The sequence below is a fragment of the Pseudophryne corroboree genome, chromosome 7 (genome assembly GCF_028390025.1).
Source record: "Pseudophryne corroboree isolate aPseCor3 chromosome 7, aPseCor3.hap2, whole genome shotgun sequence".
In the NCBI taxonomy this organism is placed as follows: Eukaryota; Metazoa; Chordata; class Amphibia; order Anura; family Myobatrachidae; genus Pseudophryne; species Pseudophryne corroboree.
This window is the reverse complement of record NC_086450.1, coordinates 209,962,755-209,983,042: the sequence shown is the minus strand read 5'-3', so window position 1 is coordinate 209,983,042 and position 20,288 is coordinate 209,962,755. Positions and strand designations below refer to the sequence as shown.

Genomic DNA, 20,288 nt, shown 5'->3' with positions numbered 1-20,288 from the left:
CCTTTTCCTCTAAATGTCCGTCTCCTCTGGGCACAGTTCCTATAACTGAGGTCTGGAGGAGGGGCATAGAGGGAAGAGCCAGTTCACAGCCATTAAAGTCTTAAAGTGCCTATGTCTCCTGCAGATCCCGTCTATACCCCATGGTCCTTTTGGAGTCCCCATCATCCTCAACGGACTAAGAGAAAAGGATTTACCGGTAGGTATTAAAATCCTATTTTTTTGTCGATCATTTGCATGTCAACCTTTTGTATTATCTCCCTTTCACATGTTGACCTATTGACGCTGTCAACCTTCTGCCCATGTAGACCATATGGGGTCTACCGAACGACCAACAAAGGAACTGGGCATTGAGAAAAGCAGCATCGGATAATCTTCCCAGTTAAATAGAGCCCTAACTAAATCATTATTTCAGCCAAGAAACCTACAAATCACTACAAAGACAGGAGTTACAGCCTTATTGTAAACTGCAGCGTTTTACTGGCATACATGAAAATGCAATACTGACCGAGTGCACTGTAACACTGGCTATATTGTATAGAGAAGAAAACCTAAGGGTTAAGGAAATGGCCTAGTAAGAAATACGTGTCCACATAAAGCACCCATAGCCAAACTATGACTCTCCAGCAGTTTAAGGCTAGGGGGTATTTTTACTAAAATGCAGGTTTTCAAATGTGGAGGTGTTGCCCATAGCAACCAGAGTCAGATTCTATCTATGTTCTTGTAGAAGGTGTTAGATAAATGATAGGTAGAATCTGATTGGTTGCTATGTGCAACATCTCCACATTTGAAAAACCCACACTTTAGTAAACATACCACTATGGGTGGGGTCTATTCATGAAGCAGTGAAAAGAGTGGAGAAGTGAGCCTGTGGAGAAGTTGCCAATGGCAACCAATCAGCTGCTCCGTACAATTGTATAGTATGCAAACTATAAATGTTACATCAATGCTGATTGGTTGCGGGCAACTTCTCCACTGGCTCACTTCTTCACACTTTTCACTGCTTCATGAATAGACCCCTAAGAGCACAGCTGCAATATGCACAGCCAACAGTACTCCCATACAGCACGCTAAGGGGTCTATGCACTAAGCCTGGGAGAGAGACAAAGTGGATGGACAAAGTACCAGCCAACCTGCTCCTAACTGTCATTTTTCAAACCCAGCCTGTAAAGTGGCAGTTAGGAGCTGATTGGCTGGAACTTCATCTCTGTCCACTTTATTTGCATCTAGGGCTTAGTAGTACATAGATACCCAAGGCAGGCCAGCTGTGCACATGGGTGGGCGGGGCCTCAGTGCTGACAGCGGACACACGCAACGCCCCTGGTTGTATAACTCAGGAGCAGCAGAACACGTGGGGACAGGAGATGATGATGACCGAGTAACTTCATTGGCAATATTAACCCCTGCAGCGCCAAATGCATCCGGCAGGGCATAGGCTATATTACCCCGCCCTTACCCACATCAGCTCTGCATCCTTATTACCTACAGGCGTTTAGTGCCACGAATGCCCGGGCACCAACACTTTACAGGGTCATAGGGCAAATAAACATTATCCCCTCCGCACCTGCGCTGGGATGCAAATACAGCTCCATCACCGCTGTACCCGCATGAGCACACTGATCAGAGGAATACACCGCCCCCATATATCGCAGAGTGCACCCATCTGCATTTACACTTACAGAATGGCCTCCTTTACACACACACACGCCCCGTACCTGTATCTCATGGATGCGGCTGAACCCGTCCCTCCAGAAGAACTCTGTCAGGTTGGTGAGGGTGCTGGGACCCGGCATCTCCTTCAGACTTTTGGCCAGTGCTGCCCTCCTCGCCCCTTCTCCAGATCTGCCCCGGGTAAGTCTCCCCTCACCCCCCACCTCCTGCCGTACAGCCTGGCCGGCAGCCCACATCCCGGGGAGCCTGTGCACTCCTCTCCTGCAGCCTCTCAAAGCTTCCACGTCCAGGAGCCTCCTCACCCTGTGCCCCAGGAGAGCCATCACCCCCAGGCACCCTGTGATTGCAGCACCAGACCCCGGGCTTGTATCCTCTCCCTCCCAGGTCTCCTCCACCACACACTGCAGCCTGGGCATCAGCTTACACCATTATTAAAGACTCCCTCCCTCCCCCAGGGGCTGGAGAAAGGGGGTGGTGGTCTCAGAGCTGGAATCAATGGTTTCTTATGTGTCTCACGAAAAGGGGGTAACTATCCCCTCTTCACAGGACACCCCCTCCCTTCCCACTGAGAGGTGCATTAGCAGCTGTTAACCCTTTATGAGCTGAGACACAATTACCATAATTTGCCTTAATTAACTGCATTGAGTTGTATTTTCTTTTATAACATCAGCATTAATCATATTCATTAAGTACAGTATAGTCATTAATCTTATGCATAAAGTACTTTATTGCTAAATACAATAAGAAGTTCTTAACGTTCATACATTTTTTTTTTTGTGCTGTTTAATCTGTGATTTAGTCCCCCACATGTTGCATGAGCCTGTTATAGCATGACACAACTGTTTTGTATAAAGTTTGTTATTTTGGCCCACTACTGAATGACATACTGGCAGTGAAACTTCCAGAACATGATCAAACTGCGTTTTCCGAGATGTGACCTATTAATACAAATTGTAATTAAACAAAGTGTGTTTTGCACAATTGCGATCATGTAATGCAATTGTTTTTACAGATGTGTAGGAAGGGAATGGCGAATGATAAGAATATTGTTTCCATCATATCATGAGCTCCTCAATGCTCCAGGCTCTCTTCGTGCCCGCAGAAAAGCGTTGTTGTATACGTTGCTTATGCCAAGTTTCAAACGGAATGTAATTCGACCAAAGCACTCTGAAAATAGAGCAGACACCGGGCTCAGTCACGCCTCTGAACGGCAGTGTAAAGCGTGGATCACGCACAATTTTCCGGCACTTTGCTCTGCCCAATGATCTACACTGCATATTAACTGTTGCAAAAACTCTCATCTAGGCTACCAAGTCAGCTTGGCTTCCATTTGTGCAAAGAAAGGGACTAGGTTTACATAGCGGAAGTGTCACACTGAAGATCTGATCTATAAAATACCCTTCTCAGTGCCAGAGATACTCCTGTTTTCAGTTCTATTTCCTTTGGTTAATTTGGGAAACCCACTAGTTCTCCTTATGTCGCAGAGGGTGGAGACCCATTGGCACCACCTCTACATTCATGTTTATATAAATCCTGATGCATGAATTATGGTTTTTACATTCACCATACAGTTTGGCTAAGATCAAGTGTAGTACCTGCTAGAGGGAAACACTTGGGAGTACCTGTTCTTACACTGGGAGTGTGAGAGGTCCCTAGTGTGGAATGGAGAAACACCTTGTGGAGTAGCATGCCGGGGTGTGGCGATTAGTATCCGCTGCCTTCTTAGGGGTTGAAATAGGACCCCTTACGTGGTGCGGGAACGGCCTGGTCTAGTATCTACTCTCGTACTGGGGGTTGACCCTGGCACAGAGTGGGTATGGAGCTTGGTCTGGCTGAGAGGTCGGGAGCAGCCTGAAATGCACTGGGGATTCGGACCACTATTGCATTAGGGCACTTTAGCACAGAACACTTCAACCCTTCCTGTCTGCACCCACTATCCTTTGCCCTGGCCTTTTGGCTAGGGCAGGGATAGTTTTTTATTCCCTCCCCCGCAGCCTTCTGTCTGGGGCTTATTTATTTATTCACGTGTTTTGTACTATTTTGCACTACACTGCACTTATTTATGTTTTTTGTAAGTCACGTCATGGTTTTTGTTGGGGTTTAGGTGAGACCCTTATGGGCTACGCTCTCCCCTAGTTGCCGAGGCCCTCACCTTTTGGGAAGGGCCAGAGGCTGTTTCAATCCCCAGGGGGAAACTTCAGCCAACCTTGGGGATACCCGAGGGTCCCTCTGCGCTTCGGCAAGGGGGGACCCACAGTCCCTTTTTCCCCTCAGTAGGCCTTTTGGCTCTGAGGGGTAGGGGAGTAACGGGGCCCTTCTCCTTTTGGAGCGGTTTCAAGAACCTACGCCCCCAGCACGTTTGGCACAGACACTGGGTGATTAAGCCACGCACCTCGGGCTTCAAAGAAAAAAAAAAATACAGTTTGCATATATATTTACATGTGACCATACATACATTGTTTAGTGTCTTAATATTCTTTGGTTTCTTAAAATAAAATAAAAAATTGAAAGGCCCTCATACATCAGGTGGCCGGGACCTGCCAATCCACCTGGTAATCAGGGACGTTAAACATGTCAAAAATTTCTGATCCTGACTGCTTTCATTCGGGATCGGAGGATCTGGTTTTTTAAACGTGTCTCATATTTCTGATTCCCTGACCCAGCCGTTGACATTTCCCCAATATATCTGTAAGGTATAGGGGCCTTTAGATGATGATGATGATGATATGTTGCCCCTCTGCATACAGTACGCTGTGTTAACGTTCCTCTGCAGTTAAGTGGAGTAGAAATGTACCTCAGATAAGACTTGTAACTAGGGGTTAAAGTGGTCCTGAACAGAGCGGAACTGTGTTCCATCAGTTGTAATTGGAGATGGAACGCCGCCCGTCCATGTTGCCGGGCAACAGCAGCATCAGTCAGGCACTTATCATAAAGTAGGCTGGAGGCTGGATTCTCCTGGGCTGCCCCGCTTTGTGCTGCCTGCCGGCACCGTCCATATCAATAGATGTGGTCGGCAGGCGGCGATAAAGGCACCAGTAATTAACTTAGTTGGTCCACCTCCTCCAATTCCTGGCCTGCCTCCTTTAGTCCCCCTCCTTTGGTGGCAGCAGCTAGAATGAGACGGGGGGCACAGTCAGTGATGCTATCACACCGCCGCATCTGTCTCTCTGAGTACTGCTACACGAAGAGGAGCCATCCTGAGAGGAGACTGGAGAGGACGCATGTGGATGCCAGATTGAGAAGATCTTCTCACTTCAATTGGGACAGTCTGTGAGTGCACTGTCTGGAGTTCTTCTGTACTGGAGTGAAGTAAGAGCAGTCAGTTGCCAGAGTCCATACAGCTACTGTGGGCATTATGTGTATAAGGGCACTGCTGTAGGCATTATGTGTATAAGCGGCACTACTACTGTGGGCATTATGTGTAAGAGGTACTACTACTGTAGGTATTATGTATAAGGGGCACTACTGTTGCATAACGTGCATAAGGGGTACTACTGTGTAGTGTAGCATGAATAAGGGCACTACTATGTGTCGTAGCATGAATAAGAGGCACTACTATGTTGTAACAAGAATTAGGGGCACTACTGTGTTTCGTAATATGAATAAGGGGCACTGCTATGTTGTGTCAAAGTCAAAAATATTACATAGAGAGAACATACAAACTACACACATTTAAGTCGCTATACTTGCAAATATGCGCAGCGAGCACAGCAATATATGGTAACACACGCATTTGCTCAGACATGGCACGGAGATGGATTCGGCGCTTGTTTCATACAGTACATGGTTATGATAATGTCGGGCACCAGACATCATGGAGATTTAGAATTGGCTGATGAATTGATGTCATGAATGTGTATTATTTGAACAGAACCAGATGCGCCCGTCATGTTTGGTATTGAAGCAAGCAGATTGATGTGTGGGTTAGTTTGAGGATTGTTGTGAAGTTGTGGGACATTGCAGCGGATAGATATGATTATATGTATAAAAGCTAAGATCATTTTGTTAGAACAATGAATGATCAAGCCAACCCTTTGCTAAGATTTCAGGGCTGAACCTGATTAGCATATACAAAGCAAAAGAGACCCCTCCCCCAGGAACTAGGAAAACAGGCATGGCTAGAAAAGAAGTCAGTTTCAGTTTGCTTGGGGCCTCTGAGGACAGATATACTGTAGCTACTCACACAGCTACCTGGCACCCAGCAGCATGGCGGCTACATCCCCAGGACTGACCTCCAAACTAAAGGCTAAGTATTGAATTCACATGGCTAGATAAGGAAATATAGACAGATTGCTTTAAGGTCAATGGTGCTGGTTTAAATAGGATATTGTAACTTGTTTGTGTGATAGATCTGGGAATATGTGCTGGTAGCAATGGCAGGCTGATATGTGTGGTTACATTGTGATCTGGTCTTGTGATGAATATGCTCTGGTTATTGAGATACTGAAGTTGTTTGGAATGTGAAATTGAATAAGATGGTTCTAGGAAGTTGGATTGTAATTGTGAAAGGTGATTTAGATGGTTTGGAATTGTAAAATCAGAACATATGCATTGTTTTGAGGCTTGGACATTTTGGAATAAAATGGAGTCTTGTGTCTTCTGCTATGTGATTGTGGTGTAGCAGAGAGTGCCATGTGTTTGGACCTGCAAATCTAAAATGGCTGCTGCCGGGTATTTTCCCCTCCCCCTTTCAACCATGTGGTGCAGTCTTTGGAATCATGGGAGTTTTCCCAAAATGGAGTCTAGCTTCTGTCCCATGCGGTATTGTAGGGTTGTGTATATAGGGACAGCCAGTATGGGTAAGGTCAAGTATTTTCTACACAAAGATTCTCAGCATTGACTAACTGCGCAGCGATTGTCTCTCACATGTGTAGTTTTATCCGCAATCATATTGATCTTACTGTTATTGTGAGCCATTTCTCTCTCTCTCTCTCTCTCTCTCTTTTCTCCTCTTTCTCTCTTATTTTCCCTTAAAACGTAATTGTATTGTATTGTATTTCCCGTGTAGTTATCTGGTTAGTTAGTCTATGTTATATTGTAGTGTATGACTTGTATTGTATTAATTCTTTTGCAAGTATAACATTCATAATATATATATAAGGCGTTGGACCCTAAGCACGGTATCTGTGTATTTCTTATAGTGTTAAGTATTCTCAGAGCGTCGGTGACGCTCGAACAGCTTTTAAGTTAATAAGGTTATACTGTGCTGCATTTACACTCTATCACTACACTAAGGTCTTACTGCATAATACACTGTTTATGGTTTAGATATAAAGGTTTAACATTGTGAGCGTCAGCGCCGCTGGTGATCTCCTCGTGGTCCCGAGCGTCCGCTACGCTATAGCGAATCATTACGTTAGTCGGCAGCCAATAGCGTGCCTGCCTGTGATCTCTTGGCCGTGAGCGAACGTGACGCTTGAGCGTCTCGACTACGGCTAAGCGATTGTTACGCAACATGCGTACCCTTACGGTACTCCATACGTAAATAGCGTACAGTGTTCTTAGACCTCATAAAGGGTATTATATAAGATAAATATTTAGCTTTATCAATTGGCTGCTCGTCCAGTCCTTCACATATCTCTGCTAGGTAATTTCAGCAGACATTATCCATCAGCAAAGGGCGGGAGATCATATTCTTCGCAGTGCTGACGGGATAAGCGTCTGCTTCGCTTAGTAAAGGGTGCTGAAGGAATCCGGGAACCGGAGGTAAGAACAACACACTAGTGTCTTTTAAAACTGTTTATTTCTGTTTTGTATACACACGCATATATCTGCATTCCTTTTTCGTGTATATTCATATCACTCTCCTGTTTGCCATTGTATAATTGATAAACGTGCTAAGAGAGATTTGTCGCTATTTAAATAGTTAAAGTGTAAAAGTTATACACTAAGGGGTAATTTGTAAAATACACACACAGCTTTACCTGAGATACAAGAAAGACCTGTGTGGGGCTTGGTAGATGATTACAGTTAAAAGAATCATCTACATTAATAAACGTGCTAATTGTATTTTGTGGCCAGCGTACACGTGTCTCTAACAAAAGGCTGAGACTCGCGAACACAACCCAAAGGCCGACGCACGCAGCGTATATTACGCAACGGAGCGTCTGGGTACGCCCACCGAAACTCAAATCGCACAATAGCATTGTTTTAGTGGGGGCGGTATAGCATAGCCACGTGATAATAGCACAAATTGATTTCAGTTTTTCCAAAACTTAGTTTAAATACCTTACTTTACTGTAATGCCTCTGGGGACAGCTATCAGACTACGGGAAATTATTTTTCTGATCAGAAAACTATAAGAATGATAGTGGGTTGAAAACGGTATGAGTGTATTGAATCCCGCTTTGTGAACTGAGTGATCTGGGTGATCTTTGGTGGAACGTGATGAGCACGGTCTGAGTGAAAACGTGCAACAGAGTGTGATAAAGTTTTCGTTGTATTACGCTCTGGCTGTTTTGGAGCACAGTAGGGAGACTCCAATGATCCTACCATTTATGGGCAACAAGTGTTTATAAGTGGTACGATTGGACCGCACGGTTGTAGGTGTGACCAATAACGCAACGTGATACGAGGTAAATTGCCCTCATACGTGTTGTGGGAAGCGCATGCAAGCGTGATTTGTGTAAAGAAAAAGGAAGGGAATTTTCACTGGTCACAGGAAAATCTCTAGAGATAGGGCCTGCAACGGTTACACGTGTCTGCTAGAAGGCGGACCGGAGATACCCGGAGCAGAAGAAGCTGGTGGAAGAGCTTGGAAAACTCCCACCGTAGACTGTGTTTGGTGCATTTTAGGAAGTTTTTCTGTGTAAGGTCCACAATGGAAGCCAAGTGCACAACACAGGGACGTTCAGCAGTCAGGGTTCAGACTGCAGAGGCTTGCAGACCCCGAGGGTCTGCTCGGTTAGTAATGTGGAGGAGGTATGGTCCCCACACTGAGACCTTTTGTGATGAATGGACACGAATGACTGCGGGGGATAAGGCACCATTTCCCGGGATAGGTAGTTTTGACTTAGAGGTATTGCATAATTTAAGGCAAAGGATCTGTCTCATAAAATCCTGGAAACAACGAGTTAAACATGATGATTGTTTGCAGATATGGCTACAGGAAAGTGACATGCAAAGAAATGTAACTTACATACCTAACTTTCATCTTGAGAGGAGAGACATGGCAATGGAGAGGATTATGGTTGCGGAGAAAGGCACAATGGGGTGCGATAAAAGTGCACTTAGTAACTATATTAAGAATGAATGTAACAAACGTAATAAGGTTTATAAAAATGAAAGTGTTAAATGGACAACTATTAACCCATGCAAGTCGCACCCCTTGTTAAACTTTCCTCAGGAACACCAACAAGAAAGTGAGCCCAGCACAATGTCGGAGCCTTTTCCAGCAGCCATCACACAAGACATCCAGGTGGACGCGACTAAATCGGTAAAGACTGTAATCAAACCCCCTAACGGAGGGTCAGGTGAGGTCGTGTCCACAGGTACGTATGGTATTATACATCACGCACAAACAAATGTACCTCATATCGTGGAATCAATTCAGAATGACGTTACTGGACTTAATCCTGTCAGGGTAATTGCAGTACCAAATGGGAAAACTGACTCTTCAGGAGTCACTCCTGTCAGGAACATCGCCATGTACTGCCCCTTTTCCCGAACAGAATTAAGAACAATTCTGTCTGAATTTCCTGATCCCAGGAAAGACTTAGTTGCTTGTCAAAAATACATTAGAGTGCTAGGAAACACTGCAGAGCCAAATAACAAAGATTGGAGGACAGTTTTGAGGGCATGTTTACCCCCCGATGTTGATTCATTGAAATTTATCGCTGATTGTAAGCTAGATGAGGAAGTACCACTAACAGACAAGTATAACCAAGATAATGTAAAAAGAATCAATCTACAGTTGAAAGAATATTTTCCTGCAGTAGTAAAGTGGAATAAAATCTTTACAATAAAACAAAAAGAAGGTGAATCCGCATCAGAGTATTTTCACCGGGCTCTGCAGGATATGGCTAGGTACACTGGTATAGATGACATTGAAACTAACGTACACCACAGAGAGGTAGCTGTGTCTGTATTAATGGACAGCTTAAAAGACGCACTGAAAATTAGGGTACAAACCTCTATACCTCATTGGAGAGGTATCTCGGTGGCTGCATTAAGAGAGTCCGCTATCGAGCATGACCAAAATATCCAAAGAACCAGGGAAGCACAGGGAGAGCGGTTGATGGTACTGAGCATCCAAGCACTAGAGGAGGCATCAAGTCGACCGGAACCCCAGGCCCCTAGCACATGGAGAAAGCCAAGGATTTGTTATCATTGTAGAAGAGAAGGGCATTATGCCAGCAACTGTAATAACCCACATAAAGTCAGACCCCCTAGACCAAGAAATGAGCAAAATTATAACACACACAATTATAATCAGGGATCTTTTAGGAAGAATTTTGGGCCACACCCATTATATGTAGTCAGGAAAGGTGATCATTAGGACTGATGGTAAGCCTGAGGTAACGGTTAATAAATTGGGAGGTCATTCACTGAAGACACAGGAATGACAAGGTGAAACGTTGTAAATGTATTTGTGAAAAATGTTTTTTTTTTTTCTCTCTCTCCCCATCTCTGACGATTATTGATAGGACTCAAACATTGCATATCTACTTGGTCTTTGCAGAAGTCTACCAAACCCCAGCATGACCTATCCGCATCAATGTATTCTGGCCAGATACAGAGGGTGGAGTATGGAGGTGCTGGTGGGAGGGACTGCGCAAGGAAACCATTGGACATGTAGATATGACAGCCTGATGATCTAACAATGTTTTAAAATGTTTGAAAAATGTTTTTTTTTCCTGTTGTTGTTCTCTGTTGATTTATGTGATATATACATATATGAATTGTTCTCTCTCTCTTTTGTTTTTTTTTGTTTTCTCTCTTCTTTCTCATGTTTTCTCTAACGTCCTAAGTGGATGCTGGGGACTCCGTCAGGACCATGGGGAATAGCGGCTCCGCAGGAGACGGGGCACAAAAAGTAAGCTTTTAGGATCACATGGTGTGTACTGGCTCCTCCCCCCATGACCCTCCTCCAAGCCTCAGTTAGGTTTTTGTGCCCGTCCGAGCAGGGTGCAATCTAGGTGGCTCTCCTAAAGAGCTGCTTAGAAAAAGTTTTTTAGGTTTTTTATTTTCAGTGAGTCCTGCTGGCAACAGGCTCACTGCATCGAGGGACTTAGGGGAGAGAATTTCAACTCACCTGCGTGCAGGATGGATTGGATTCTTAGGCCACTGGACACCATTAGCTCCAGAGGGAGTCGGAACACAGGTCTCACCCTGGGGTTCGTCCCGGAGCCGCGCCGCCGACCCCCCTTACAGATGCTGAAGATTGAAGGTCCGGAAACAGGCGGCAGAAGGCTCTTCAGTCTTCATGAAGGTAGCGCACAGCACTGCAGCTGTGCGCCATTGTTGTCACACACTTCACACCAGACGGTCACGGAGGGTGCAGGGCGCTGCTGGGGGCGCCCTGGGCAGCAATATATAATACCTTTAATGGCAAAAGAATACATCACATATAGCCATTAAGGCTATATGTATGTATTTAACCCATGCCAAATGTCTAAAACTCCGGGAGAAAAGCCCGCCGGAATAGGGGGCGGGGCTTATTCTCCTCAGCACACAGCGCCATTTTCCTGCTCAGCTCCGCTGTGAGGAAGGCTCCCAGGACTCTCCCCTGCACTGCACTACAGAAACAGGGTAAAACAGAGAGGGGGGGCATATTTTGGCGATATTTTTATATATTTAAGCGGCTATAAGGAACAACACTTATATAGGGTTGTTCCCATATATATTATAGCGCTTGGGTGTGTGCTGGCAAACTCTCCCTCTGTCTCCCCAAAGGGCTAGTGGGGTCCTGTCTTCGATAAGAGCATTCCCTGTGTGTCTGCTGTGTGTCGGTACGTGTGTGTCGACATGTATGAGGACGATGTTGGCGTGGAGGCGGAGCAATTGCCGATAATGGTGATGTCACCCCCCAGGGAGTCGACACCGGAATGGATGGCTTTGTTTATGGAATTACGTGATAATGTCAGCACATTACAAAAATCAGTTGACGACATGAGACGGCCGGCAAACCAGTTAGTACCTGCCCAGGCGTCTCAGACACTGAATCTAGTGTCGACGGTGATGAAACAAACGTATTTTCAAGTAGGGCCACACGTTATATGATCACGGCAATGAAGGAGGCTTTGCATATCTCTGATACTACAAGTACCACAAAAAGGGGTATTATGTGGGGGGTGAAAAAACTACCTGTAGTTTTTCCTGAATCAGAGGAATTAAATGATGTATGTGATGAAGCGTGGGTTAACCCAGATAGAAAAATGCTAATTTCAAAAAAGTTATTAGCATTATACCCTTTCCCGCCAGAGGTTAGGGCGCGCTGGGAAACACCCCCTAGGGTGGATAAGGCGCTCACACGCTTATCGAAACAAGTGGCGTTACCGTCTCCTGATACGGCCGCCCTCAAGGATCCAGCTGATAGGAGGCTGGAAACTACCCTGAAAAGTATATACACTCATACTGGTGTTATACTGCGACCAGCCATCGCCTCAGCCTGGATGTGCAGTGCTGGGGTCGTCTGGTTGGATTCCCTGACTGAAAATATTGATACCCTGGATAGGGACAGTATTTTATTGACTATAGAGCAATTAAAGGATGCTTTCCTTTATATGCGAGATGCGCAGAGAGATATTTGCACTCTGGCATCGAGAGTAAATGCGATGTCCATATCTGCCAGAAGGAGTTTATGGACGCGACAGTGGTCAGGTGATGCGGACTCCAAACGACATATGGAAGTATTGCCGTATAAAGGGGAGGAATTATTTGGCGTCGGTCTATCGGATCTGGTGGCTACGGCAACTGCCGGAAAATCCACTTTTTTACCTCAGACCCCCTCCCAACAGAAAAAGACACCGTCTTTTCAGCCGCAGTCCTTTCGTTCCTATAAGAACAAGCGGACAAAAGGACAGTCATATCTGCCTCGGGGCAGAGGAAGGGGTAAGAGAGGGCAGCAAGCAGCCCCTGCCCAGGAACAGAAGCCCTCCCAGGGTTCTGCAAAGCCCTCAGCATGACGCTGGGGCCTTACAAGCGGACTCGGGAACGGTGGGGGGTCGACTCAAGAATTTCAGCGCACAGTGGGCTTGCTCACAGGTGGACCCCTGGATTCTACAGGTAGTATCTCAGGGTTACAGGTTGGAATTCGAGAAGTCTCCCCCTCGCCGGTTCCTAAAGTCTGCTTTGCCAACGTCTCCCTCGGACAGGGCGACGGTATTGGAAGCCATTCACAAGCTGTTTGCTCAGCAGGTGATAGTCAAGGTACCCCTCCTACAACAGGGAAAGGGGTATTACTCCACGCTATTTGTGGTACCGAAGCCGGACGGCTCGGTAAGACCTATTCTAAATCTCAAATCTTTGAACCTGTACATACAAAAATTCAAGTTCAAGATGGAGTCACTCAGAGCAGTGATAGCGAATCTGGAAGAAGGGGACTTTATGGTGTCCCTGGACATAAAGGACGCTTACCTGCATGTCCCAATTTGCCCTTCACATCAAGGGTACCTCAGGTTCGTGGTGCAAAACTGTCATTATCAGTTTCAGACGCTGCCGTTTGGATTGTCCACGGCACCTCGGGTCTTTACCAAGGTAATGGCCGAAATGATGATCCTTCTACGAAGAAGAGGCGTATTAATTATCCCTTACTTGGACGATCTCCTGATAAGGGCAAGATCCAGAGAACAGCTGGAAGACGGAGTAGCACTAACCCAACTAGTGCTGCAACAACACGGGTGGATTCTGAATTTTCCAAAATCTCAGTTGACCCCGACGACACGTCTGCTGTTCCTGGGAATGATTCTGGACACGGTTCAGAAAAAGGTGTTTCTTCCGGAGGAGAAAGCCAGGGAGTTATCCGAACTTGTCAGGAACCTCCTAAAACCAGGGACAGTGTCTGTGCATCAATGCACAAGAGTCCTGGGAAAGATGGTGGCTTCTTACGAAGCGATTCCATTCGGCAGATTCCATGCACGAACTTTTCAGTGGGATCTGCTGGACAAATGGTCCGGATCGCATCTGCAGATGCATCAGCGGATAACCTTATCGCCACGGACAAGGGTGTCTCTTCTGTGGTGGTTGCAGAGTGCTCATCTGTTAGAGGGCCGCAGATTCGGCATACAGGACTGGGTCCTGGTGACCACGGATGCCAGTCTGAGAGGCTGGGGAGCGGTCACACAAGGAAGAAACTTCCAGGGAGTATGGTCAAGCCTGGAGATGTCTCTTCACATAAATATACTGGAGCTAAGAGCGATTTACAATGCTCTAAGTCTGGCAAAACCCCTGCTTCAGGGTCAGCCGGTGTTGATTCAGTCGGACAACATCACGGCAGTCGCCCACGTAAACAGACAGGGCGGCACAAGAAGCAGGACAGCAATGGCAGAAGCTGCAAGGATTCTTCGCTGGGCGGAAGATCATGTGATAGCACTGTCAGCAGTATTCATTCCGGGAGTGGACAACTGGGAAGCAGACTTCCTCAGCAGACACGATCTACACCCGGGAGAGTGGGGACTTCATCCAGAAGTCTTCCACATGATTGTGAACCGTTGGGAAAAACCAATGGTGGATATGATGGCGTCCCGCCTCAACAAAAAATTGGACAGGTATTGCGCCAGGTCAAGAGATCCTCAGGCAATAGCTGTGGACGCTCTGGTAACACCGTGGGTGTTCCAGTCAGTGTATGTGTTCCCTCCTTTGCCTCTCATACCAAAAGTACTGAGAATTATACGGCAAAAGGGAGTAAGAACGATACTAGTGGCTCCGGATTGGCCAAGAAGAACTTGGTACCCGGAACTTCAAGAGATGCTCATGGAGGATCCGTGGCCTCTACCTCTAAGACGGGACCTGCTTCAGCAGGGACCGTGTCTATTCCAAGACTTACCGCGGCTGCGTTTGACGGCATGGCGGTTGAACGCCGAATTCTAAAGGAAAAAGGCATTCCGGAAGAGGTCATTCCTACACTGGTAAAGGCCAGGAAGGAGGTGACTGCACAACATTATCACCGCATTTGGAGGAAATATGTTGCGTGGTGTGAGGCCAGGAAGGCCCCCACGGAGGAATTTCAACTGGGTCGATTCCTACATTTCCTGCAAACAGGATTGTCTATGGGCCTCAAATTGGGGTCCATTAAGGTTCAAATTTCGGCCCTGTCGATTTTCTTCCAGAAAGAATTGGCTTCAGTTCCTGAAGTCCAGACTTTTGTAAAAGGAGTACTACATATACAGCCCCCGGTTGTGCCCCCAGTGGCACCGTGGGATCTTAATGTAGTCTTGGATTTTCTAAAATCCCATTGGTTTGAGCCGCTCAAATCGGTGGAGATGAAGTATCTTACATGGAAAGTAACCATGCTACTGGCCCTGGCTTCAGCCAGGAGAGTATCAGAATTGGCGGCTTTATCATATAAGAGCCCATATCTGATTTTCCATACGGACAGGGCAGAACTGCGGACGCGTCCTCATTTTCTGCCTAAGGTGGTGTCAGCGTTTCACCTGAACCAGCCTATTGTGGTGCCTGCGGCTACTAACGAGTTGGAGGATTCCAAGTTGTTGGACGTGGTCCGGGCATTGAAAATATATATTTCAAGAACGGCGGGAGTCAGAAAGTCTGACTCACTGCTTATATTGTATGCACCCAACAAGATGGGTGCTCCTGCTTCTAAGCAGACGATTGCTCGTTGGATTTGTAGCACAATTCAACTTGCACATTCTGTGGCAGGCTTGCCACAACCTAAATCTGTCAAGGCCCATTCCACAAGGAAAGTGGGCTCATCCTGGGCGGCTGCCCGGGGAGTCTCGGCATTACAACTCTGCCGAGCTGCTACTTGGTCAGGGGCAAACACGTTTGCAAAATTCTACAAATTTGATACCCTGGCTGAGGAGGACCTTGAGTTCTCTCATTCGGTGCTGCAGAGTCATCCGCACTCTCCCGCCCGTTTGGGAGCATTGGTATAATCCCCATGGTCCTGACGGAGTCCCCAGCATCCACTTAGGACGTTAGAGAAAATAAGAATTTACTTACCGATAATTCTATTTCTCGTAGTCCGTAGTGGATGCTGGGCGCCCATCCCAAGTGCGGATTGTCTGCAATACTTGTACATAGTTATTGTTACAAAAAAATCGGGTTGTTATTTGTTGTGAGCCGTCTGTTCAGAGGCTCCTACGTTTGTCATACTGTTAACTGGGTTCAGATCACAAGTTATACGGTGTGATTGGTGTGGCTGGTATGAGTCTTACCCGGGGTTCAATATCCTTCCTTATTGTGTACGCTCGTCCGGGCACAGTACCTAACTGAGGCTTGGAGGAGGGTCATGGGGGAGGAGCCAGTACACACCATGTGATCCTAAAAGCTTACTTTTTGTGCCCTGTCTCCTGCGGAGCCGCTATTCCCCATGGTCCTGACGGAGTCCCCAGCATCCACTACGGACTACGAGAAATAGAATTATCGGTAAGTAAATTCTTATTTTAAAGATGGTATGTCACACATCAGTTAGACAAATGGTAATGCAAGATTTTTGCTCCTTACAGAGAGATCGCTGGTTTGGAAGGAATATTGCATCACCGGAATGTTCGGTTGGAAGACTGAGAGACAGCACCTTTGAGATGACGACAGAACAGGAAGAACGACAAAGACTAGAGAACTTAATTATCGTAACAAGTTTCTCTCCCCCTCAAACTGGTTTTCCTGTACCCCCATTACAAATTTCTCCTTTTCTCCTCCTGTAAGATGGACTCGCCTCAAGAGACTGTGATCCGTGTTTTCATGTTGACCCTGATGTTGACCAGAGCAGTCTGTTTCGGTGAGAGTACCAGTGAGGTCGAGAAAGGATCCAGAATGGGTTTCTGATGACTGAGACGGAGGTGTAAATTTCCAATAGCAACACAAGCACCGAACAAAGGCGAGTACCGGAAACAATCTAACAGCCATGTTATTTGTAAACATTTTTTTTTTTGGATTGTTAGCTGAAGAAAACTGTATCTGTAGGCTCTGTGACAACGTAGTTGAGGATGGGTGCATTAAGAAATGCCAATCCAGTTTTAATATCCACATGGACCGGCATCCATTGAGTGACTATCACTCCTTAGTGGGTAGTGTGTGTTAAATCAAACAGATTGTTGGGTATGCTCTCAAGTACCTCAAGGTCATAGCAAATCAGGACTAGTACCATTTCCTTTAACGGTAGGGGAGGTACTTGAGCTAAAGGGTGGGAGACCGGTGGACAGGAGGTTTAATATCTCCAGTCCTCCTAGTTTGAAGCTCCACCAATATCATGTGGATAGATCCCTAATATGTTTTAACATTACCAATCCCCGAAAGCCGGGAAGTTGGGAAGTGTCATGGAGCAACCAAACCATGACCTTTTCATATAGAGCAGATAGAATGCCTACAGATACAGAACTTATACGCCACATAGCCAGTAGAGAAAAATCTTTCCGATATAGGTATACCCTAGGAAGTAGGATTACGAGAGTTGGAGAGGTATCACCAGGATACTGCGCACATATCGTACAAACTGATACGTGTACTAAACAAATGGGAGAATTAGGGGTAGGAGATTTCACATGGAGGATGTGTAATATGGTTATGTCTTACTCCGTCCCATATGTTCTCCCCGATGATGCATATTTCATATGCGGGAGGAAGGCGTATAAGTGGCTTGCCCCAAACTCTGAAGGATTGTGTTATATTGGAAAAGTACTGCCTGAAGTAATGACTGTATCACATGACAAAATGAAAGACATACACCGTGGTGCCCAAGCTCCTTATACTCACACCCATTACGAGCACGTAGTTAAAAGGCAACTGACAGAAAGGACAGAGCATCCGGCCTCTGATCTGATCCATGAATCCACCGGGATTCAGGTTCTACGTGCGCTAGATTTCATCCGCACCGCTCGAGGAGTGATGAACTATAGATACATCTCTGCGCTTGCAAATTTGTTAGATAATATCACTGAAATGTATGATGACACGTTTAGATATACTGGAAGAGAACTTCAAGCTTATAAAACAGAACTGGTACAGCATAGAATGGTTCTTAATTACCTCACAGTAGTGACAGGCGGATATTGTGTCACACTGGCAACACAGTACGGCGTGAAATGTTGCACATATATTACAAATAGCACCGAGGACCCGGTCGAGGTCATAGACCAAAATATGGACGATATTCTCCAACTGAAGTGGGAATTTCGCAGGAGACACAATCTCACTCTTGCTGCTGTAGGTAATGAGCTGACTGGTTGGGTGTCATGGTTGAACCCGCGAAATTGGTTCTCTGGTTTAGGAGAATGGGCTCAAGGAGTCATAATGGATGTTGGGAAGTTTCTCCTATGTATCTTAGGTGTTATCATAACGATTGGCTTGATATTTAGATGCGGTCAGGCTTTAACGAAGTGTAAACGAAGTACCAGGGTGATGAGTTTAAGGAGTGAGGAAATTGTAATTCCAATGGATTTGATTTATGACCCAAATGTAGAAACAATGATGTGATGAAAATGCGATTTCTACGGTCCGTTTCTTTCACCTGTTTTTCCGTTTTCTCCAAGGTAAAAAGACCCACTTGGACGAGGAATTTGATGATCCTGTATACAGACAACTGATGGATTAAAGAAGAAGTTTTGACAACCTTATACACAGATTTTTGATGAACAATGCCATAGACCCCCAGTTTCCCTAGAAATTTTAAAATTACGCTAGCCCAACACTTTTGTAAGCCTATGGACGTTGACAAAGCTTTTGCTCGCACCTTATGGGCAAAAGCACAAAGAAGACTGCAACCAACAGACACCGAACAAGACTTCAACCGACAAATGTACATTAACCTGACATAGAATACCACTGCATTTACCATAAGTGTTCTTTATCTTCATTTCTACGACCCTCAGGTAATGACACACATAGTCGATAGGGAATACAGGCACAGATATCAGCAATCACATACCTCCCCCATTCATGTATCATCAACTAAAATGTGCTCCCCCATTTTGTTGCAACCAAAATCCGAAAAGAGCTCGGTAAAGTTTGACAGCCCATCCACAGACCCGTACCGCGGGATAAGAAGGAATTCAAATGTATACTTCGCAATACCTCGAAGCTTGATTTAAAACACGTACGGCACGATGATACATGACCCCCCAAACATGGATTCATACACACATGCTTCTGCTATCTCACTAGGTCATACCTTTTTCCCACCTTCTTCTCTCCTCCCTTACCCAATCATAGAAATGTATTTACATATGACATATATTTTTCTCTTTTTGAAATGTTTTAGGAAGTGGCAGTTATTGGTGACTGCCAAAGGGTGGACTGTCAAAGTCAAAAATATTACATAGAGAGAACATACAAACTACACACATTTAAGTCGCTATACTTGCAAATATGCGCAGCGAGCACAGCAATATATGGTAACACACGCATTTGCTCAGACATGGCACGGAGATGGATTCGGCGCTTGTTTCATACAGTACATGGTTATGATAATGTCGGGCACCAGACATCATGGAGATTTAGAATTGGCTGATGAATTGATGTCATGAATGTGTATTATTTGAACAGAACCAGATGCGCCCGTCATGTTTGGTATTGAAGCAAGCAGATTGATGTGTGGGTTAGTTTGAGGATTGTTGTGAAGTTGTGGGACATTGCAGCGGATAGATATGATTATATGTATAAAAGCTAAGATCATTTTGTTAGAACAATGAATGATCAAGCCAACCCTTTACTAAGATTTCAGGGCTGAACCTGATTAGCATATACAAAGCAAAAGAGACCCCTCCCCCAGGAACTAGGAAAACAGGCATGGCTAGAAAAGAAGTCAGTTTCAGTTTGCTTGGGGCCTCTGAGGACAGATATACTGTAGCTACTCACACAGCTACCTGGCACCCAGCAGCATGGCGGCTACATCCCCAGGACTGACCTCCAAACTAAAGGCTAAGTATTGAATTCACATGGCTAGATAAGGAAATATAGACAGATTGCTTTAAGGTCAATGGTGCTGGTTTAAATAGGATATTGTAACTTGTTTGTGTGATAGATCTGGGAATATGTGCTGGTAGCAATGGCAGGCTGATGTGTGGTTACATTGTGATCTGGTCTTGTGATGAATATGCTCTGGTTATTGAGATACTGAAGTTGTTTGGAATGTGAAATTGAATAAGATGGTTCTAGGAAGTTGGATTGTAATTGTGAAAGGTGATTTAGATGGTTTGGAATTGTAAAATCAGAACATATGCATTGTTTTGAGGCTTGGACATTTTGGAATAAAATGGAGTCTTGTGTCTTCTGCTATGTGATTGTGGTGTAGCAGAGAGTGCCATGTGTTTGGACCTGCAAATCTAAAATGGCTGCTGCCGGGTATTTTCCCCTCCCCCTTTCAACCATGTGGTGCAGTCTTTGGAATCATGGGAGTTTTCCCAAAATGGAGTCTAGCTTCTGTCCCATGCGGTATTGTAGGGTTGTGTATATAGGGACAGCCAGTATGGGTAAGGTCAAGTATTTTCTCCACAAAGATTCTC

General features: G+C 45.5%; 1 protein-coding gene across 2 annotated transcripts in view; it reads right to left on the bottom strand.

Moving 5' to 3' along the window:
• LOC134944995 (cytochrome P450 27C1) overlaps positions 1 to 2,221 on the bottom strand; it is a 124,378-nt gene extending 122,157 nt beyond the window's left edge. For both annotated transcript variants that reach the window (XM_063933969.1, XM_063933970.1), the window contains exon 1: positions 1,713 to 2,221. In XM_063933969.1, coding sequence (XP_063790039.1) covers positions 1,713 to 2,084 — 372 coding nt within the window. In that variant the 5' untranslated portion in view covers positions 2,085 to 2,221. The remainder of the gene's footprint in view (positions 1 to 1,712) is intronic.
• Between the last annotated feature and the right edge of the window lie 18,067 nt (positions 2,222 to 20,288).